Source organism: Pelodiscus sinensis, chromosome 5, assembly GCF_052426305.1.
Source record: "Pelodiscus sinensis isolate ZL-2025 chromosome 5, ASM5242630v1, whole genome shotgun sequence".
NCBI classification, from domain to species: Eukaryota; Metazoa; Chordata; order Testudines; family Trionychidae; genus Pelodiscus; species Pelodiscus sinensis.
Genome location: NC_143056.1, coordinates 132,633,730 through 132,656,997, shown reverse-complemented (window position 1 = coordinate 132,656,997; position 23,268 = coordinate 132,633,730). Strand labels below are relative to the sequence as shown.

The 23,268-nt window shown below is 45.3% G+C and overlaps 3 protein-coding genes across 3 annotated transcripts; all 3 read left to right on the top strand.

Moving 5' to 3' along the window:
- Positions 1 to 585: 585 nt before the first annotated feature.
- On the top strand, positions 586 to 1,524 carry LOC142829337 (olfactory receptor 5AR1-like). Its single transcript, XM_089778851.1, has one exon. The coding sequence runs from the start codon at positions 586 to 588 to the stop codon at positions 1,522 to 1,524; it is 939 nt and encodes a 312-aa protein (XP_089634977.1).
- Positions 1,525 to 8,843: 7,319 nt separating this feature from the next.
- Positions 8,844 to 9,791, top strand: LOC102463423 (olfactory receptor 5J3-like). The gene has a single exon (XM_006133535.3). The coding sequence runs from the start codon at positions 8,853 to 8,855 to the stop codon at positions 9,789 to 9,791; it is 939 nt and encodes a 312-aa protein (XP_006133597.2). The 5' UTR covers positions 8,844 to 8,852.
- A 5,863-nt stretch (positions 9,792 to 15,654) lies between these two features.
- Positions 15,655 to 16,593, top strand: LOC102463680 (olfactory receptor 8U9-like). Its single transcript, XM_006133536.5, has one exon. The coding sequence runs from the start codon at positions 15,655 to 15,657 to the stop codon at positions 16,591 to 16,593; it is 939 nt and encodes a 312-aa protein (XP_006133598.3).
- Positions 16,594 to 23,268: the final 6,675 nt, after the last annotated feature.

Below are 23,268 nucleotides of genomic sequence, written 5' to 3'. Positions count from 1 at the left end.
TACATTGAGTTCTGTCGACAAAGCAAGCTGCTTTGTCGACATGGTAGAGTAGACGCAAAGGACAGTTTACATACAATAACACCTTCTGTCGACAGAAACTCTGTCGACAGAAGGCGTTATGCCTCGTAAAATGAGGTTTACCAGCGTCGACAAAACTGCTGAGTTCTGTCGACGTTATGTCGACAGAACTCAGCGGTAGTGTGGACGCAGGTATAGTTTTGTCGACAAAAGTCCACTTTTGTCGACAAAACCCTATAGTCTAGACACACCCTGATTCTCTCACAGCAGAGTCACAAGTCACTGTTTGCTGCTTGGATTAGTGATCAGGAGTATTTGTGTGTGGGTGGCATGATTAACCTGCATATACTTGTCTCTGTGCAGGGTGCGCACTGTATGGAACACCTGGAATGAGCAGCTGTGAACATCTGGCTCTGGACACTAAGCCCATACCTGATATTATACAGGTGCCTATTGCCAAGCGGATTTCCATTTTTCTTCACTTCATTTGTTAGTGAGAAAGGACATGTTGCTTGAGCCATCTAGCTGCCCACATCTCTGTAGCTGCCCAATTTCTGCTCAGAGGAGATGGAAGAGGGAAATCACTCAGTGGTGACTGAGTTCATTCTCTCAGGACTGACAGATCGTCCGGAGCTCCAGGTCCCCCTATTTTGGATGATCCTGCTGATTTATGTTACCAACCTGGTGGGGAACGGGGGGATGATCTTGTTAATCATGATTGACTCCCAACTCCATACCCCCATGTACTTTTTCCTCAGGAATTTGTCTTTCTGTGATATCTGCTGTTCCACAGTAATAGCCCCTAAGATGCTGCAGAATTTCTTAGCTGAGAGAAAAAACTTTTCTTACATTGCATGTGCTGTGCAAATGTATTTCAGTACCTTTTCTCAAGACAGTGAATGCCTCTTGCTGGGTGTGATGGCATATGATCGTTATGTAGCCATCTGTAACCCGCTGCTCTACATGGTTACAATGTCCAGACAGCGCTGTAACCTGCTAGTGGCAGGGGTGTATCTTGTGGTGTTGGTGGAATCAATGATAATCGTAAGTCTGACATTTCAGCTATCATTCTGCCATTCCAATGTCATTAATAATTTCTTCTGTGATATGCCCACATTGCTGGCACTTTCCTGCTCTGACATCCGCATCGGTGAGATTGTGATGTTTGCCTTCACGTGTTTAGTTAATCTGGGCAGCTTTGTGACCATCCTCCTCTCCTATGTCTGTATCTTCTCCACCATCCTGCGGATCCGCTCTGCCGAGGGCCGACATAAAGTCTTCTCTACCTGCACCTTCCACTTGATTGCAGTGGTCATGACATATGGCACCCTCCTTTTCATCTATTTCCGACCCACCTCCAGCTATTCCATGGACACAGACAAAGTGGCCACGGTGTTCTACATGCTGGTGATCCCCATGTTGAACCCCCTCATCTACAGCCTGAGGAACAGGGAGGTGAAGGACGCCTTGCACAAAACCATGAACAAATTCATAAGAAAGTCTTGAATTTGTTCATCTCCGTGCAGGTTGAGAGATAGGGAGTAGAAACTCATGAATTTAATTCCAGGCCATTGCAATCACATTTTCTAGACCCTTATGGTATTATTGTTCCATGCTATATTGTTTTTTGTTAATTTGTTTACATACCAATAAGTCCTGCGGACCCTATCTGAGATCTGGCTCTATTATGCTATTACTCCAGCAACATTAAAGGAGTCAGCTTTTCCACATGAGTGAGTACATAAATATATGTCACTAGCTTTGAAATCATAGAGATGTTTGTCTGTGGAAAGAAGAGTGGGGGGCATCAAATGTCTCTCTTCTTTGTAGCTGGCTTGGTTTCCTTATGATGTGTGTGATTTCTATGGCTGAAGCAAAGGGAGTTGTTGCAGAAACAGATTCTCACCTGGTTTATGTCTATGCACTACGAGGAAAAACATTGTTTCCATCACAACACCCTTCACTTCCTGTGAGGAGAACAACAAAACAAATAAGAGCCTGGTGTCAAAGAGAAAGCACACTGTGTGTGTGCACACTGTGACAGACAGCGCTGAACACAATGCAAAAGTGTGAGCTTTCTCTACAATCTAAATTAAATGCAGAAGTAAAATCAGACCCCTCCTCAGCAGGTTAGCTGTGTGTTCTTGCTCTTAGTTCTCTTGGGATGTGCTATAGACTGGGAAGTGTAGGGGTATGGGGAATTGTAGGGCTCTGGGGACTGGGAGCACAAAATGGATGGAGCTGCACCAATAAGTGATTTTTTTTAGGTCACTGCTTCATACAAAACATTCATCTGAACCCAATCAAAGTCTGGAAATTCCCCAAAAGGATGAGAAAACTGAAAACCATGTCTGAAATGTCCTTTTGGGAGGAAGGAAACTTTTCACATGACCAGAAATGGCACATGTCTTTTCCTTCTTCCTTGGGCTTCAATGTAACCGCAAAGCCAGCGAAGGGCTAGCCTGGCAAAATGGATGGGAGTGGAAGAGGTGGTGATACTGCTGGTGCCTCCCTTGTAGGCTTCTATCCAGTGATCAGCACTCACGTGGGAGACATGGGTCAATCCCCCTCTATCTGGTGTGTTGAAGCAATTTGAAAGTGGATCTCCCTCACTGCTGAGGAGCATTGTGGTGATTGGCTGTGTCGTGTCCTGCGTCTTCCTTAGCACTGGTCAATGCTCACAATGAAAGTTGATTTAAGTTATGGTACTACAAATTGAGGTAGCTTAGTTTGACGTGTAGTAGTGCCTGCACCCTGTCCACACCGTGCTGTGTCAATGGGAGAGTTATGGAACTGAACCAATGTCACTTAGATCACCTGCCAGAATCAGTGTTCCTCAGTGGACACTGGGTACAGACGTCAATGGGCAATTGCTGCCCCATTGATCTGAGGTGTCTCTACCAGACGTGCCAGACAAACCCGGCTTCATTTCTGGCAGCAGTGTCCATGTAGCCAGTGGTGCAGCTCTGACCTCAGTCTCTCCAGCTGGAGCCCTGGGCAGAATCACAGGGCCAGACAGAGAGAATGATTTTACTGACTGGTTGCCAGGGGCACCCACCGAGAGGGGAAGCTGCTCAACTTCCAATGGGTCTGTCATTTGTGTTACACCGTAGAACCACTTTGGAAAGAGAGATTGAGAGAGACCCAGACTGGAACAGCTCATTGCTCTGTGGCTGGGATTCTTTCTGGAGAGGCAGGAAACCCAAGTGCACATCTGTGCCCAGCACTGGGCAGACAGGGGGATTGAACGTGGATGTCTCACCTCACAAGTGAACAGCCTGACTATGGGCCAATAAATTGCAAAGGGTGAGTGCACCACTGCTGCCTTGTCTTGGCTGCTTTGTCACTGGTGCCTAAATCCTTCCCCTGACACACACACATGGTTTTGGAATAGTGATAGAAATGTAGCCGTGTTAGTCTGGTGTAGCTGGAACAAAAAACAGGACTATGGAGCACTTGAAAGACTAACAAGATGGTTTATTAGGTGATGAGCTTTCATGGGCCAGATCCACTGAGGAAGTGGGTCTGGCCCACAAAAGCTCATCGCCTAATAAACCATCTTGTTAGTCTTTCAAGTGCTCCATAGTCCTGTTTTATGGTTTTGGAACAAAGCTACAAGTACACTTTCTAACATTTTGTGAATAGTTTCAAGTGATCCAAAGATTTTGTTTTATTATAAAGAAATAAGAAATTCGGCCCTTTCCAGACCCATGTGTGTGTAATGGTCACCACACTGAAAACTGAAAATTCAAAGACTGGGTTACGTAGCCATTGATTTCAAGGCTCTATCTATAAGTTGGTACCAATGGACTCATAACTCCTAGACTCGGTGATTTTAGATTTTATGGGCAACATTAATGAATTGATAAGATGTTTCAATATTTGATGATGTGCACAGTAAAGAGAGAGAGATTGTACAAACCCAGGCTCTCTCCATTCACTATAGATAGACAATGAAATAATAACTATGTGGGTAAGTAACTTTATTTTTACTTTTCACATTCCCTGATGTACACTTACAGGTACCCTTTAAGAAAGCAGGAATTTTTTAAAGTATAAAACATCTGTCAGTGTGTATAATATGTAGGTGCATTTCTCATTCCAATTATATGGAAACAGAATTTTGAAAAACCATCTCTAATTCAGGGTGCCAATGGACCCGTATGAAAGTATGGATCTTTAATTCTCTCTCCCTTTGCCCACCCCTGAAAGGGAGTAATCATATTTGCCTGCCTTATAACAAGGACCATTATCATTTGTAGGTTCTTGTATGCCCTTTATCAACATTCCACCTGTGAGCAACTCTGTGATGGGGTGCGATGGCAGAAGATACCACGTAGGGCCTTGCTGGGGTGCTGAGACAGCCACTGACACTCCCCTTCTTGCTTTCTGGGGCTTCTCACCACCCTGTCCCGTTGGGCCAGATCACCTGGGCTATGTCTACACAGCTGCGTTATTTCGGAATTACTAATGTTATTCTGAAATAACATAGTCCATGACTACATACACACAGTTATTTTGACATAATGTCGAAACAATGTCGAGCTGGATGACTGCTTACTCCAACTACTGTAACCCTCATTGTAGAAGGAGTAAGGAAAGTCGAGGGAAGAGTGCTTTATCTCAAAATAAGTGCTGTGTAGACAGCTACTCAATTAGCGTAGCTCAAGTTGCATAGCTTATTTCGAGTTTAGCCCTGCTGTATAGATGCGCCCCTGGTCTGCAGCCAAGGCACAGAGCTGAGACCACCAACCCCTGAGAAGCAATGCGGACACTGAAACTCTTCAGTTCCAAGGAAAATGCAGTTTTGGTCCCAGCTACCAAAAGGGGATCAGAACTGAAAATGAATTATTTAGGGAAGCCCCCTTTAACAATGAAAGGAAGAATGGACACATTCATTGCTCTCCCAGATAGCAAATTTTTTACACAGAGCTTGATAGTAAATAAAAGTGATGTTATTAAGTACAAGCAGTAGGACGTAAATGACTGCAAGTGAAAACAGGAAGAGAAAAGTAGATTACAAATTTAAAATAACAATAAACACATAGCTAGTTTCAACACATAATTCAAACTTATTGCAAAATGTTTTTTATTCCACCTAAGCCTGCAAACCAGTGAAGACCTTTTTTCCCCCTAAGGTGTTTGGTTCATTCTTTTAGGAGTAACTTGCCAGACAAAGACAAATAACTGAAAAACTTTGCCTCTTAAATAGCCTTTCTTTCAAGCAGTAATTCTCAGTTTTATATTCTCCCAGTCCATGGAAAATTACCTGGTCAGCCTCTACCAGATGAGAAGGTCACATGACTTCCCAAGACTAGTCACTTTTAAGACTTAAAGGACAAAAGAGCTGTTTATAGCTGATCACCCTGACATTGAGGGAAACCTTTGATGGCTTTCATTTGCACATGTAAAACCACAAACCATTCCATACCCCATAGCTCCAACTTTACTTACAAGAGTGATACATGCACCAAAATAAGATACGCAAATCCAGAAGATCAAGACATTAAAACTGATGGGATGCATGAGGTATTTTATCCAAAGCATCTTTGAGTTATGCATATTTGTGTCCACAAGTCAATTTCATAAAGCATGGGAGGAGAGTGAAACCGTCACAACCACAAAATGTTTGTTGTTTTGATTGTCCTAACTTCCATGTCGGGACGGGTCCCAAGGCCATCCACCTAGTGTGGGAGTACGGGAGTGTTTGGGATGATCACATAGTTATGCTGAATGTCTGCCACCTGCTACAGCTAATTATTTGACCTGTGAAAATATCCAATGTATCAACAATCTTGCCAGGTTCTCAAAACAACAGCTGTGAGTAATGTAGATACAACATTATATAAATGTAGGGGATATTCCTAACATCAGATCCTCGGCATAGACCGAAGCCATGGGAGGTGCTACGTACCGGCCATTGGGGTCCATCCACTGTCCTTCTTCAGGGGGTTCCCGGCAGCAGAAGGGACATAAGCATTGTATTTTATTCTGAGATTTGCTTAATAAAGTCTTTAAGCCTTCACAATCTATGTGCTTATTGCCTCCGAATCCTTTAAGAAAAGCACCATTGCCTCTTGGCAACACAAACTCATAAGCTGCTGATCATCATTGTTCTGATAAAATGTGTGTGGTAACATTATGGCTGTGTCTACATTGGCATGATTTTGCGCAAAAGCAGGCGCTTTTGTGCAAAAACATGCTGCCTGTCTACACTGCCGGGGAGTTCTTGTGCAAGAACACTGACATTCTACTGTATGACATCAGTGCTTCTTGCGCCAGAACTATGATGCTCCCGCTCAGGAAAAAGCTCTCTTGTGCAACTGTTCTTGCGCAAGAGGCCAGTGTAGACAGGCAACATGGATTTCTTGTGCAAGAAAGCCCAATGGCTAAAATGGCCATCAAAGCTTTCTTACGCAAGAGAGAGTCTACACTGGCACGGATGCTTTTGCACAAAAGCACATCTCTTGTGCAAAAGCACATGCCAGTGTAGATGCTCTCTGCTCTCTTGCGCAAATACTTTAACGCAAAGACTCTTCATTAAAAGTATTTGCACAAAATCTTGCCAGTGTAGACGTAGCCTATATGTTGTAGCTGGTAGGCTAGTTTGCCTTTGTTATATTTAGTGCTACTGTATGCAGCTTCATTATATTCATTGTTACATTTTATACTGCATTGCATTAGATGCAGCAGATGCAAGTAACCTACAAGTTATAAGGTAGATAAGTGGATCTAGCACTCTGTAATTTTGGGCTTTGTTCCTAGCTCAACTATAGACCTCTTGTGTGACCTTGAATCAAGACGTCCATTTTTTCCGTGATTTAAGTTGGGACACTAAATAGAATAAAGTTTGCAAGGTGCTCAAAGACGCTACACTGATCTCGATCATGTCGACAGGTAATGAAACTGAGGCTGATCTTGATGGCACTTTCTCTGCATCAGTGCACCCTCCCCACTTCGGACCAACCACACTTTAACCCACATTATTCTCCAGATGGCAGCAATCTCTTCAGGGCACAATGCTGCGCTCTGTTATTTCAGCCTCTCTGCAGGACCAACCTCTTAATCCTGCCACTTACCTCAGTGGCCAAATGCAAACCAAGGTTCAGTCCTGACCACAGAGGCATTATGGATACTAGATAGATTGGAAACCAGCCAGCCACCTCATTTGCAAGTGGGATGAAAAGGTGGGAGGAAGCAGGCCTGCGTGCTACTCTGGGTTGCAACTGAGGGATCCTATAGACGTCAGCTACTCACTGCCCCTTTTCCAAAATATCCCTGTTTCCTTGAGCCATTTCCCATATGCTTAGCCCCTTATTTATTCCTGCGTCACGGCTTCAGTCTGTCAGTCAGTCAGGCTGTGGCTCCGTTTAGCTCCCCCGACCGCACCCACCCCTGCTTTGGCTGTAGTGCTCCTCTTCAGGCAAACCATCCAGTCAGAATTCCAGGGAGCCTTCTGCTCAGTACCCCTTCTTATATTGTCCAGTCCACCCGACTGGCTGCTCCACTAAGCCTTCTCCCTACAGGTTGGGTCGACAAGCCCTCTTCTAATTGGCGAGGTTCTCTCCAAGGCTGCCTTAACCAATCTCCCACTGTGTGGCTCAGGCAACCCATCAAAAGGCCATATCAAGATTTCCAAACATTTGTGAACCCTATTGAAAGGCACATGAGTAGGGTCACTCCTATTCAGAGATGGGCAAACAGAGGCAGAAAGAATTAAAGTCCCACATTTTCATTAGAGTCCATAGGCTCAGTGAATTGGTGAATGCCTTGGAAAATGCTGCTTCCAAACGCATGGAATGAGAAGAGGCCATTACAGACCCTTTCAGCTGGGTTATATCCAGCTTTACAGAGAAATGCCCAATTAACAATACAGAACCGATGTCAGGGGTCACATCCTGTTGTCTCCACCAAGCACAATGAGTGAACCAATCTGGCCTATTTTGGGAAGTCCGTAGTGAGAGAAGGACATAGAAGATCATAGTGACTGGTCTTCAATAGAGAGAAATTGCATCATTGGATAATACAGAAGGAAAGAGTGCAGCAAATTAATCCCCAAGGCATGAGTTACACCAGGAGAAACTTTGGTTCACTGAGCTCATTAATTAGGTGGGTGCCCCTCAGAGTGCAGTTATTCCCACTTACTTCAGGGAACAGGTCCCATGGAACAGATCTCAGTATAAAACTTCTTGAATCCTGAAAATAGGCAATTTCTGTCGACGGGGAGACTGCACCATATCTCTTTCTTCTCAGCAGGTAAGTGTACTGTCCTGCATCACAGTCACGTTCAGAGAGACCACATGATGACCACAAGGTTTTTCATTCATGGTCTCCAGCACTAAAGGCCTCCATCCAGATCCTACCCTTTCAGATAAAGACAAATTAGGCACTTACGGAGTCACTGAGGCAAGAGGTTTCCAGTATCTCTCAGGGTTCTCATACACACCAATGGAAATGCGATTTAAGATGCTTCATAAGCAAGTTTTATCACCAACCGTCATGCTGAGCTATTGATGTATCCTTGCCCAAGTAGGGGTGAGAGAGTGAAACTCATTTACTCTCACTTTCCTGAGTTAAGCAATTGTCTCTTCAGTCTGAGATGACTTTCAGCTTGATTCTCCCACAACAAAGTCACAAGTTGGTGTTTGCTACTCGGATTAGTGAAGAGGAGTGTTTTTGTGTTACCATCTATCTATTCCTTGATCCTGAACTGGTGCCCATTAAGATATTAACATCCATTTTTCTTTCCTTAATTTGTTACAGAGAAGGGATAATTTCCCTGAGCCATTCATCTGCCAACAACTCCGTAGCTGCCTGATCTCAGCTCAGACGAGATGGAAGAGGGAAATCACTCGGTGGTGACTGAGTTCATTCTCTCAGGACTGACAGATCGTCCGGAGCTGCAGCTTCCCCTGTTTTGGGTGTTCCTCCTGATTTATGTTATCACAATGGTGGGGAATGGGGGGATGATCTTGTTAATTACAATTGACCCCCGACTCCACACCCCCATGTACTTTTTCCTTAGTAATTTGTCTTTCTGTGATCTCTGCTATTCCACAATAATTTCTCCTAAAATGTTGCAGAATTTCTTAGCGGAGAGGAAAAGCATCTCTTACAATGCCTGTGCTGTGCAAATGTATTTCTTCATCGTTTTTGCAGATCTTGAATGTCTCTTGCTGGCTGTGATGGCGTATGACCGTTACGTGGCCATCTGTAACCCGCTGCTCTATACCGTCACCATGTCCAGACAGCGTTGTAACCAGCTGGTAGCTGGGATGTATCTTGTGGTATTGGTGGAATCAATAATACACACAATTCTGACATTGCGGCTGTCATTCTGCCGCTCCAATATCATTAATAATTTTTTCTGTGATGCTCCCTCACTGTTGATGCTCTCCTGCTCTGACACACGCATCAATGACATTATGCTCTTTTTCTTCACATGCCTCATTACTCTGAATAGTGCTGTGGCCATTCTCCTCTCCTATGTCTATATCTTCTCCACCATCCTGCGGATCCGCTCTGCAGAGGGCCGGCACAAAGCTTTCTCCACCTGCGCTTTCCACTTGACTGTGGTGGTCATATTATATGGCACCCTCTTTTTCATCTATTTCCGACCCACCTCCAGCTATTCTATGGACTCCGACAAAGTGGCCTCAGTGTTTTACACGCTGGTGATCCCCATGTTGAACCCCCTCATCTACAGCCTGAGGAACAGGGAGGTGAAGGACGCCTTGCACAAAGCCATGAATAAACTCCTAAGAAAGTCTTGAATCTTTTCATCTCAGCACAGGTTGAGTCATAGGGAGCGGAAGGAAGTGAATCCAGATCAGGTCATTTTGCAGACCCTGTGGTATTATTATTCATTATTATGTTATTCTTATTAGTAAATTGTTTACATACCAATAAGGTCTGCAGGTCCTACCTTAAATTAGGGCTCTATTTTGCTATTACTCCTGTTCCACATGTATGAATAAATAGTTATATGTAAGTACCTTTTACACCATGAGATGTTTGCATTTGGAAAGAAGAAGGGGACTTCACATGTCCCACTTCTTTGTAGCTGACTTGGTTTAATTATGACCTCTGTGAAGTCTATGGCTGAGGCAAAGCAAGTTATTGCAGAGATTGTCACCTGTTTTGGGTTCATGCACTATGAGAAAAAACATGCTTTTCCTCACGTCTGTCACTTCATCTTAAGGGAACAACAAAACAAATAAGAGTGTGTAAGAGAGAACACGGTGTATCTGCGTCCGCTGTGATGGGCTCAACTGAACAGAATGTAAAATAGAACAGAAAGGGTGAAGTTTCTCTATAACAGACATTAAACACAGAAATAAAATCAGATGCTAGATATTGACAGGTTAACTGTGCGTTCTTACCCTCTGTTCTCTTGGGGTGTGTTTCAGAATGTGAAGGGTAGGGATTTGGGGAATTATATGGATCCGGGGACTGTGAGTGTGAAATGGACTAAACTGTGACTTTAACTGAATTTTTACTTCATGGCTGCTCAGAAAATGTTCATCTCAATGCTTCTAAGCTTCAGTCCAGTAACCAGAGAACTCATGTGGGATGTGGCAGACACGGGTCAATCCCCCTGTGTCTGGTGTGTTGCAGCAATTGGAAAGTAGGTCTCCCACACTGCTGGGGGGTGCCCTGCTGACTAGCTGTGTTGTGTCCTGGAGCTTCCTTATTGCTGGGCAATGCTCATGCTGTACGTTAATTCAAGTGCTACTGCAAGTTGATGTAGCTTAGTTTGACATGCAGTGGTTCCTGCACCCTATGCTCACCGTGCTGTCTCTATGGGAGAGTTATGAAACTGAACCCATGTAATTCGATCACCTGTCAGTATCAGTGTTCGTCAGCCTTGGGACAGATCCTCTGAGTGTGCTGGGTACAGACCTCGCTGGGCAATTGCTGCCTCATTGATCTGATGTGTCTTCACCAGACGTGCCAAACAAACCCGGCTTCATTTCTGGTAGCAGTGTCCATGTAGCCAGTGGTGGAGCTCTGGCCTCAGTCTCTGCTGCTGGAGCCATGGCGTTCCTGAATCACAGGGCCAGACAGAGAGAATGATTTTATTGACTGATTGCCGGGGCACCCACCTAGAGGGGGAGCTGCTCAACTTCCTGTCCCTGTTCCAATAGGTCTGAAATTTGTATTACGCAAGATAACAAATTTGGAAGGAGAGACTGAGAGCAATGCAGACAGGAAAAGCTCATTGCTCCGTGGTTGGGATTCTGTCTGGAAAGGCAGGAAATCCAAGTGCACATCTGAGCCCAGCATTGGACAGATAGGAGCATTGAACATGGATCTCCCAACTCACAGGTGACCACTGTGACAACTGGCTATTAAATTACAAAGCACAAGTGCACCACTACATCAGGAGAATTTCTAACACAGTTGTGAATTGTTTGAAGTAAAGTACAATTTCATTGTTATGGACAATAAATTCTTTGTTGATAAGAAATTCACCATTTCTAGACACAATTATATAATGGTCACTCAATGTTGATAAGAGAACTCTTTACCTCCTTCTTGTCCAATATTAAAAGGACTTAATGGGGGATACAGTGCTCCACACTGTCTGGTGCTCTTGTCCTGTGTGCTCCATATCCACAAGGAAAAATGCGACAAAAACATTAATTACATGTGCTGTACAAAACTGTTGTCCTAGGAAAAACGGTGCTCCAGGGAGGAAACCTGAAAGCCATGAAAGCCAAATTTAATCTCAGCTCGCTCAGGCAGCAGCTCCAATTCTAGCACTGGTATGATCACAAATTGGGGAAAGGTTTGACTCCGATACTGATTTTAGGGTTCTCACCTTGTTCTGCTTCCGTCCTTCTCAACTAATTGGAGAAGAGGAGGAAAGAGTGTAGGAAATTAATCCTCAGGGGAGACTTTGGTTCACTGAACTCATTAATTAGGCATGATGTCTCTCTGAACTCAGTTATTCCCACTTACTCCAGGGAGTGTGTTCCATGGATCAGATCTCAGTATAAAACTTCTCAAACCCTGAAAACAGGCAATTTCTGTCGATGTGACAACACAACCACATCTCCTTCCTCTCAGCAGGCAGGTGCTGTTGTCCTGCATCACTGTCACTTTCAGAGAGACCACATGATGATCAGAAGATTTTTCATTCACGGTCTCAAGCACCGAAAGTTTCAACCCCTCTGAGGTACAGAAACAACACATTAGGGGATTAGGCAATTACATAGTCACTGAGGCAGGTGTTTTCCAGTTTCTCTCAGAGTCTTCTACAGACCAATGGAAATGTCATTTCAGATGCAAAAAAAGCTTCATAAGCAAGTTTTACCGCCACACGACGGCTACGTCTACACTGGCCCCTTTTCCGGAAGGGGCATGTTAATTTCAGCTATCGTAGTAGGGAAATCCGCGGGGGATTTAAATATCCCCCGCGGCATTTAAATAAAAATGTCCGCCGCTTTTTTCCGGCGTTTAGAAAAGTCGGAAAAGAGCGTCTACACTGGCCCCGATCCTCCGGAAAAAGCGCCCTTTTCCGGAGGCTCTTATTCCTACTTTGAATAAGAGCCTCCGGAAAAGGGCGCTTTTTCCGGAGGATCGGGGCCAGTGTAGACGCTCTTTTCCGGCTTTTCTAAACGCCGGAAAAAAGCGGCGGACATTTTTATTTAAATGCCGCGGGGGATATTTAAATCCCCCGCGGATTTCCCTACTACGATAGCTGAAATTAACATGCCCCTTCCGGAAAAGGGGCCAGTGTAGACGAGCCCGACATGTCGAGCTACACAGCTCTCCTTGCCCAAAGACGGGAGAGAGAGTGACATCAAAGGCATTTGTTGACCATCCAGGTATGCCTCCTGGGATGAGGTATACCTGGGTGGTCGACAAATGCCTTTGATGTCGACACCCGCGCGTCCAGACTACCGCACTGAGCCGACAAACAGCTAATCAGCTGTTTGTCGGCTCAGCATGGCAGCCATGTAAATTTAAATGAAGCGGCGACAGCCATGTAAATTTAAATGAAGTGGCGATTATTTAAATTGCCACTTCATTTTCCTATGCCTGGTAGCCTTATCTACATGCCTCTGGTGACAGAGGCATGCAGTCTAGACGTTACCCTAAGTCAGTGGATTATGGGCTTTCAAATGATACCTCACAAAATGTGATTTCTACAACATTTATCGTGGTCTTTCAGAAGGGATGAGAACAAGGGTATAAACTGTCATGATGGGAAAAACATTTATTTTCCATCCTATTTGCTTGTGGCTGCTGTCTTTATTTTATGAAGCAGCTAAAGGACGGAAAGTGAAGGAATCTTTTGATAGAGGGCTTTGTATGGGTAACTAAAATATAGGTTGATCTGCACCTATATAGGTTGTTTTGGCTGTGCATGTAATTGGCAGTGTATCTTCAAAGAGGGATCCCAACAAGTTCCCTTGCATTCTTCAAATGTCTGTAGTAGAAACTACTACATCCTCAGCTGATTCATGAGACATATTCAGTAAATATCAAAAAGGCTTCAATTCAGTACAGAATGAGGGACTGGTTGCCACTTTCTTACCAGAATAGCTTTTCTGCCACTGTTCCTCTATTGCCACAAGAAGGAAAACTGCTCAAGAAGGTAGAGCACTGATCTAGCATTCTGTAATTTTGGGCTTTGTTCCTAGAGCATCCACAGGCCTCTTGTACTACTTTGAATCAAGACATTTCCTTTCTCTGTGATGGAATTTGTGACTATCACCTACATTATTCCCCAGATGGCAGCAACCTCTTCTGGACACAGCGCCTCACGCTGTTATCCCTGCCCCTACAGGGGAACCGACCGTTCTTAGTCCTGCCACTTGCCTTAGTGGCCAACTGCAGTCCGAGGTTCAGTCCCTGATCTCAGGAGCAAAATGCAGTCTGGATACCAGCCACTGTCCTCATTTGCAAGAGGGGTGTACAGGTGGAGGGATCCAAACCTGCCTTCTAATGGGTTGGAACTGAGGGATCCAGTTGCCCCATTCTCACATGTCCCTGATTCCTTCAGCCACTTCCCCATAGATTCAGCTCCTTCTTTCTCCCTGTATCAGGGTGTCAGTCTGTCAGTCAGTCAAGCTATAGCTCCCTTTCTCTCCCCTCACCCCACCCATCCTTGCTTTGGTTGTGGTGTTTCTCTCCCGGCAACCAATCCAGGCAGCATTCCAGGAAGCCTTCTGCTCAGCATCCCTTCTTATATGGTCCGGCCAGGCCCTGATTGGCTGCTCCACTAAGCCTTCTCCCTGCAGGTTGGTTCAATAAGCCCTCTTCTGATTGGCTGGCTTCTCTACAAGGCTGCCTTAGCCAATCTTTGCCTGTGTGGCTCAGGTACCCCACTCAAAGACCATGTCAGGATTTACAAACATAGACCAATCCTATTAAAAGGCACATGAGTAGGATTACTCCCATTCAGAGATGGGCAAACAGAGGCAGAAAGAATTTAAGACCCATAATTTCATATGAGCCAATAGACTCAATGAAATGGTGAATGCTTTGGAAAATGCTGCTTCCAGGCACATGGAACAGGAAGAGGCCACTACATACTTTTTTAGAAGGGTCCAGCTTTACAGGGAAATACCCAATTAACAACGTATAGCAGATATCTCAGGTCACATCCTGTTGTCTCCATCAAGCCCTGTGAGTGAAGCTACCAGGCATATTTTGGGGAATATGTAGTGAGAGAAAGTAATGAAATATCCCAGGGATTGGTCTGCGATAGATAGAACCTGCATCACTTAAGAGCACAGGATGAAAGAGTGCACTAAATTAGTCTCCAGGGGAGACTTTGGTTCACTGACCTCATTAATTAGGTGTGGTGCCTCTCTGAGCTCAGTTATTCCCACTTACTCCAGGGAGTGTGTCCCATGGATCAGATCTCAGTATAAAACTTCGCAAACCCTGAAAATAGGCAATTTCTGTCGATGGGACAATCCGACCACATCTCCTTCTTCTCACCAGGTAGGTGCTGTTGTCCTATATGGCTGTCACTTTCAGAGAGACCACATGGTGATCAGATGATTTTTCATACATGGTTTCAAACACTGAAAGCTTCAACCCTTGTGAGGTAGAGACACAAACATTAGGCGATTAGGCAATTACATAGTCATTAAGGAGGATAGTTTTCATTTTCTCTCAGAGTCTTCATACAGACCAGTGGAAATGTCATTTCAGATGCAAAAAAAGATGCATAAGCAAGTTTTACCCTCACCCGAGATGCCGAATTACAGAGCTCTCCTTGCCCAAAGAGGGGAGAGAGAGTGAAACGCATTTACTGTCACCCCTTCGTGAGCTAAGCAATCGCCTTTTTAGTCCGAGATGGTTTTCCACCTGATTCTCTTACAACATAGTCACAAGTCGCTGATCAGATTACTGAAGAGGAGTGTTTGTCTGTGGGGTATGATTCACCTGCATGTCCTAGCATGTGTACAGTGTGTGCATTGTATGGGAAACCTGACATCACCAGCTGTGAACATCTGGTTGTGTTGCCTAAGCTCTTCCCTGATCCCGAACTGGTGTCCATTAAGAAACTGATCTCCAGTTTTCTTCCCTTAATTTCTTACAGAGAAGGGATAATTTCCCCAAGCCATCCAACTGCCCACATCCCATTAGCTGCGTGAGCTCTTTTCCAAGGAGATGGAAGTAGGAAATTGCTCGATGGCGACTGAGTTCATTCTCTCAGGACTGACAGATCGTCCGGAGCTGCAGGTCCCCCTGTTTGTGTTGTTCCTACTGATTTATGTTATCACCCTGGTAGGGAATGGGGGGATGATCTTGTTAATCACAACTGATGCCCGACTCCACACCCCCATGTACTTTTTCCTTCAGAGTTTGTCTTTCTGTGATTTCTGCTATTCCTCCACAATTGCCCCTGAGATGCTGCAGAATTTCTTCACTGAGAGGAAAAGCATTTCCTACACTGCCTGTGCGCTGCAAATGTATTTCTTCATCTCTTTTGCAGATACTCAGTGCCTCTTGCTGGCTGTGATGGCGTATGACCGTTATGTGGCCATCTGTAACCCGCTGCTCTATACGGTCACCATGTCCACGCAGCTTTGCAACAGGCTGGTGGCTGGGGTGTGTGTTGTGGGGTTAGTGGATTCAATGATACACACCTGTCTGACATTCCGGCTGCTGTTCTGCCACTCCAATGTCATTAACCATTTCTTCTGTGATATTCCCCCACTGCTGGCGCTCTCCTCCTCTGACACTCATATCAATGAGATTGTGATATTTGCCTTTGAGTGCATCATTAATGTAAATAGTGCTGTAACAATACTCCTCTCCTATGTCTGGATCATCTCCACCATCCTGCAGACCCGCTCTGCCGAGGGCCGGCGCAAAGCCTTCTCCACCTGCGCTTCTCACTTGACTACTGTGGTCATATTGTATGGCACAGACCTATTTATGTATTTCCGACCCTCTTCCAGCTATTCCATGGAAACGGACAAAATAACCTCCGTTTTTTACACGCTGGTTATCCCCATGTTGAACCCCCTCATCTACAGCCTGAGGAACAGGGAGGTGAAGGACGCGCTGAGAAAAGCCACGAATAAACTCCTAACCAAGTCTTGAATCTCTTCATCACAGTGGAGGTTCAGGGATGGGCAGTGGAAACAGGAGAATTCAATTTCCAGCTGAATGAAATGACATTTGCAGAAGCCCCTTGTATTATTGCTCATTGTCATATTGTTCTTATTATATTGTTATTCAAAAGCGGCGAGAAGTCCTGTGGCACCTTATAGACTAACTGAAGTGTAGGAGCATAAACTTTCGTGGGCAAAGACCCACTTCGTCAGATGCATGGGTCTTTGCCCATGAAAGCTTATGCTCCTACACTTCAGTTAGTCTATAAAGTGCCACAGGACTCCTCGCCGCTTTTGCAGATTCAGACTAACACGGCTAACCCTCTGGTTATTATTCAAGACATTCTTGTAGGCTCTGTTTGAGACCAGGGTTTAGTATTACCCCAGCAAAACTAAAAGAGGCACCTGTTTCACATGGCATACTATATAAATATATGTCATTACATTTTAAACCATTGAACTGTTTCTATTTGGAAAGAAGGGGGCAGCAAATATCCCTCTTCTTTGTAGCTGGGTTGGTTTCTTTGCTGCTGGAGTGGTTTCATTGTGACATGTGTGATTTCTATGACTGAAGCATAGAGTTGTTGTAGAGACGGTCACCTGGTCTGTGTCCATCCACTATAAAGAAAAACATGATTTCCCGCACAACGACCATCACTTCATCTTAAGGGAACAACAAAACTAAGAGAGAGCACAGGGTGTGTGCATCCTCTGTGACAGTCTGCACTGAACACAATACAACATAGCACAGAAAGGGTGAAATTCTCCTCTATCAATTAAACTGAGATATGAAATCGGACAGTAAATATTTACACCTCCTTGACAGTTTTGCTCTGTATCCTTGCTCTGAGATCTCTTGGAATATACTGTGGACTAGCAAGGGTATAGATGTGGCAATTTTTTGACTCCAGGGACTGTAAGCGCCACATAGATACATCTGTGCCCATAACTGATTTTTTAGTACACAGCTTCTTAGAACACGTCTCAACCTGATCCAAGTCTGAAAGTTCCCTAAACATGTTGCAAACTGAAAACATTGAGCAAATTGTGCTTTGGGGAGGAAACAAGGGTTTGGTAGGACCAGAAATGCTACATGTCTTTTCCGGACTCCTTCCGCTTCAATGTAAATGCAAAGCCAGTGAAGGGATACACTGACAAAATGGATGGGTGTGGAAGAGGCAGTGATTCTGCTGCTTGCCTGGTGGGCTCCAATCCAGTGATCAGAGCATTCACGTAGGATGTGGGACACATGGGTCACGGGTCAATCCCCCTCTGTCTGGTGTGTGGAAGAAATTTGAAAATGGGCCTCACGCTGCTGGGGAGCGTCCTGGTGACTGTTTGTGTCATGTCCTGGGTCTTCCTCAGGGCTGGGCAAGACTTATCCTGCACATTGATTCCAGTTATGCAACTGAAAGTTGATGTAGCTCAGTCTGATATGCAGTGGTGCCCACACCCTGTGCACACCGTGCTGTGTCAATAGGAGAGTTATAGAGCTGAACCAGTGTCATTTAGAGCACCTGCCAGGATCAGTGTTCACCAGCCTTGGGACAGATCCTCTGCAGGCGTCGGGTACAGACCTCGCTGGGCAATTGCTGCCCCATTGATCTGACATGTCTCCACCAGACGTGCCAAACAAACCTGGCTTCATTTCTGGCAGCAGTTTCCATGTAAGCAGCGGTGCAGCTCCAGCCTCAGTCTCTGCTGCTGGAGCCGTGACGTTTGTGAGAGCCCTGGGCAGAATCACAGGGCCAGGAAGAGAGAATGGTTCTATTGACTGGTTGACAGGGGCACCCACCTAGAGGGGGAGCTGCTCGACTTCCTGTCCCTGGTTCAATGGCTCTGTGATTTGTGTTACACAGTAGAACCACTTTGGAAGGTGAGACTGAGAATGACCCAGACAGGACTAGCTCATTGACTAGCTCATTGCTCTGTGGCTGGGATTCTTTTTGGAAAGGCAAGTACAGACTTGACCATGGATGTAACACCTCACAGGTGAGCACTTTGGCAACTGACTATTAAATTACAGAGTGCGAATGCACCTCTGTCTCATTATTTGGGCAGCTTTGTGATCAGTACCAACAATTCTTCCCCTGACACACACATATGGTTTTGGGACAAAGCCCTCAGGAGAATTTCTAACACAGTTGTGAATTGTTTGAGATGAACCACACTTCCATTGTTTTGGACAGTAAATTATTTGTCTATAAGAAATTCACCATTTCTAGACACAATTGTGCAATGGGCAACACCACGCTCCATGTTGACAGGTAGACTCTATGAACCTCATTCTTCTCCCATATTAAAACAGCCTGATGGGGGATACAGTGCTCCACACCATCTGGTGCTATTGTCCTGAGTGCTCCATATCCACACGGAAAGACGTGGCAATAACATTAATTATGTGTGCTGTACAAAGCTGTTGTCCTGGGAATAAAGATGCTCCAGAGAACAAATCTCAAAGCTATCCAAACCAAATTTAACCTCAGCTCCCTCAGGCAGTAGCTCCAATGGTAACACTGGCATCATGAGCCAATGGGGAAAGGTTTGACTTCAATGCTGAATTCACGGTTCTCATCTGGTTCTGCTTCCATCCTTCTCAACTTGTTGATGAAGGAAGCAAAAACAAAAGTACCACCAAGTTATGGGCAAATAGGTTCGTTTGAAAGGATTTTGGCCTTCAACTGATATGAAAATGAACCAGTCACAGAATGATAGAAGTGGAAGGGACCTCAAGACGTCATCCCTAAGTCCAGTCCCTTGCACTCCTGGCAGGACCAAGCACCATCTAGACCAGGATTTCCCAACTTATGGGTTATGACCCAAATATGGATCATGAATACATTTCAAAAGGGTCACCAAGTGTCTCCTCAGATGGCCCTCTTAAGGAGCCATTCATACATTTGAAAAGCTCTCCCGCTGGTCATCACCACAGCTGGCTTAGTCTTAAGGAGCCATTCACCAGACTTGGTAGTCAACTTAATTGGTATAACAACCTTCAGGCAGTTAAACCAATCAATTGAATTGAATACCATTTCAGTGACTCAGAGCAGACTAGGCAAATATCCCTGGACCTGGGAGGGGGCGGGGAGAACTTAGAACTCTAGGGAACACAGAGAAGAAGCGGCACCCAGCTCAGGTAGGTGGGGGTGGGGAGCCAGGTGTTCAGTTGACAGGTCTCCAGCTGCCCCGGCCGGGTTTCCACAGCTGGCGATGGCTGGCCCAGGCTGAGTCCAGGCTGGCTTACAGCTGTGGGGGGGGGGTGTCACTTGTTGCCCCTACTGAGGTTACCGTGACTGGTGTTGGCTGGCTCAGGCTGAGTCCAGGCTGGCTTGCAGCCGCTAGGTGTGAGGAGGGGTGTCACCTGCTGCCCTGAATGAGGTTCCCACAACTAGCTGGCTTGCAACTGCAGGGGGGGCAGGACCCCCTGCCTCAGCTGGAGTTCGTGTGGCTGGCATTGGCCAAGCAGAACTCTGCTCTTGCCAGCTTGCAGCTGCGGGGGGCTAGGGTCACCCGCCACCCCCGCCGAGGTTCCCGTGGCTTGTGCTTGCCAACCAGGACTCTGCCCTGACTGTGAGACTCCCAGCTCCTCCAGCCCGAGTGTGACTCTCAGGCCCTCCAACCACTGTGTGTGACTCCTTCAGTCTCTGAGTGTGGGGTTTAAGTCAGGGTGGGAGGGTGGTTTGGGGATGAGTGTCTTTCCCCCGCCACAACTCAAATAAAAGTAGTGTTATTTTACCATTGTGGAGGCAGGAAAAGGGACTAAGGGAATTTGTGTGCAGCCATCTTGGTCTTGATAACAAGAGAGCAAGAGTCAGGCTAAGTCTGTGGCCTGACAACGCGAGATCTGTAATTAGACGCTGCCTTTGCCTCTCGCCTCTATACGGAGATAAGGATAGAACGCTGACTCTGGAAGGGACCTTGAGATAAGGAGCATCTGGGTGGAACTAAATAACTGTTAACCATTGCTGTTTGTAATGGGAAGGAGACTAATTGTTATTGTTATTATATGTAATGGATGGTATATAAACTGTTTCATAATTGTTTGTATTTGAAGATCTGCCTCGGAAGAGGGAGTCCCCCCCCATCCGAACCAGTTTTTCCCTTGCTGCAGCGCATAATAAAACTGCCTCTGGCTACCTGTTGCTTACAAATGCAGAGTGAGGACAATGTTTTCTTCCACATCATTAATGTATCTTCAGTTTTTCTATGAAATAACTACTATGAATATATAATAAACAGGAGGGAGCATAATTTTATTTTCTTTCCTCAGGTGCAAAACTAGCTAGTTATGGCACTTACCCCTCTTCCACCCCCCAGATTTCCCCCTCCCTCGTTCTTGAATTGCCTTGGGTCACCAAGTATCCCTGAATTGTCAAAATGGGTCCCCATCTGGAGAAGGCTGGGAACCACTGATCTAGACCATCCTGACAGGTGTCTGTCTAAACAGCTCTTAAATATCTCTAGTGATGGAGATTCTACAATCACCCTAGGCAATTTATTCCAGTGGATCACCATGACAGTTTTTTTAATAGCCAACCTAAGCCTCCCTGTTGCAATTTAAGACATTTGCATCTTGCAATATCACCCAAGTTTAACGAAAATAATTTTTTTCTGCAGGACTGCTTCCTATGTAGGCATTTCCCATTTTCTGGCCTGGTCTACAATAGACCAGGCAGGTTGACTTAAGGTACGCAATCCAGGTATGTACAATGCCCAGCTGTATTTGGCCTCCCTCAAACCAAGCTGCCGGAGTATCTACACTGTAAGGGTGTGTCTAGACCACATGGCTCCATTGAGTGAGCCCAGTAAATTAGTTTAAATAACCCTGCTTCATTAAAATAAATATGGCAGCCGTGCTGGCCAACGATCAGCTGATCTGGCACAATGGGACAGTCTAGATGCAGCATGATCGACAAAGGAAGCCTTTGCCGACTGCTCCGGTATGCCTTGTGTCTAGCCGTGTAGTCTAGACACACCCTAGGATACTGCACACACTCCCAACGGCTTCCCTTACTCCTCATAGACTGAGGAGTACAGGACACTGGCATGGGCTGCCGTCACCATTCAGTTTGGGGGGTCTAATCTACACCTGCAAAATCCAGGGCTAGAAGATCAAATTCTGGAAGGTCCATCTTTTTGTTAGTGTAGACATGCCTTCGCTTTGTGGAGTTCTACTCCTTCCTAAGTGGAGTAGTATGATCTTGTTCTTCTTGAATTTCATTCAACTTACCACAGACCATTTCTCCAGGTTCTCCAGATCTTTTTGAATTATAAATCTTTCCCTCACCATCCCTGGCACTCACTGGATTTTTTTGACACCTGGCGGAGGTATCAATTTGCTTTTTCTCTCTGAGGAAATGCTTGGCCCTGCTTCTCTGCGCTCACAACAGCTCACTAATGTTACAGAGTAGAATATTGAAACTGTACACACAGTGCTGCTACACACACTGTGTCAGGACAATGATGTTCAAGGGATTATGGGCTATCAAATGATATCACACAAGGTTGCTTTATACAAAATTTATCCTGGTCTTACAAAAGGGGTGAAAACTAGGGTACAGACTATCAAAATGGGGAAAAAATTTCTTTTGCATCCTGTTTGCTTGTAGCTGCTGTCGTTAATTTATGAAGCAGCTAATGGACTGAAAGTGAAGGAGTCTTTTGAAAATGTCTGACACGTGAGATTATCTCAGCAAGTCAGGCCTTTAAATGTGTAACAAAAATGTAGGATGATCTGATGGCTGTGCATGTAATTAGCAGTGTATCTTCAAAGAGGGAGCCCAACAAGTTCTCATGTATTCTCATAGACTCATAGACTTTAAGGTCAGAAGGGACCATCTAGTCTGACCCCCTGCACAGTGCTGGCCACAGAATCTCACCCACCCCCTCCTAGAATAATTCTCTCACCTATAGCTCAGATATTGAAGCCTTCAAATACTTTGAAGACCCCAAGATGCAGAGAATCCTCCAGCTGTGACCTGTACCCCATGCTACAGAGGAAGGCTACTACGTCCTCAGCTCATTTATGAGACATACACAGTAAATCTCCAAAAAGGCTTCATTACAGTACAGAATGATGGACTGGTTGACACTTTCTTACCAGCATAGCTTTTCCGCCACTGTTCCTCTATTGCCACAAGAAGGAAAAATGCTCTGAGAGATAAAGTGCTGATTCACTGCTCTGTAATTTGGGAGTTTCTTCCTAGCATTACCAAAGACCACTTGTGCAACTTTGGATCAAGACATTTCCTTTCTCTGTGATGGAAGTTGTGATGGTAAATAGAATACAGCTGAACAGGTGCTGAGAGATCCTACACTGATGGTCTGTACTAGAGGCAAGGCTGACCGCCACCTCCACCAGGGCAACTTGCACAGACGGTGCCTCACGACCGTTACTTCACCTTTGGACCCATGAGATTATGATCTACATTATTCCCCAAACCACAGCGACCTCTTCTGGACACAGCGCCTCACTCTGTTAGCTCCCCATACTGGGGAACTGACTGTTCTTAGATCTGCCACTTGCCTCAGTGCACAAATGCCTCATTGGCCAACTACAGCTCAAGGTTCTGTCCCTGACCTCAGGAGCAAAATGCAGTCTGGATACCAGCCCCCCTCCACATTTGCAAGAGGGCTATAAAGGTGGAGGGATCCGAACCTGCCT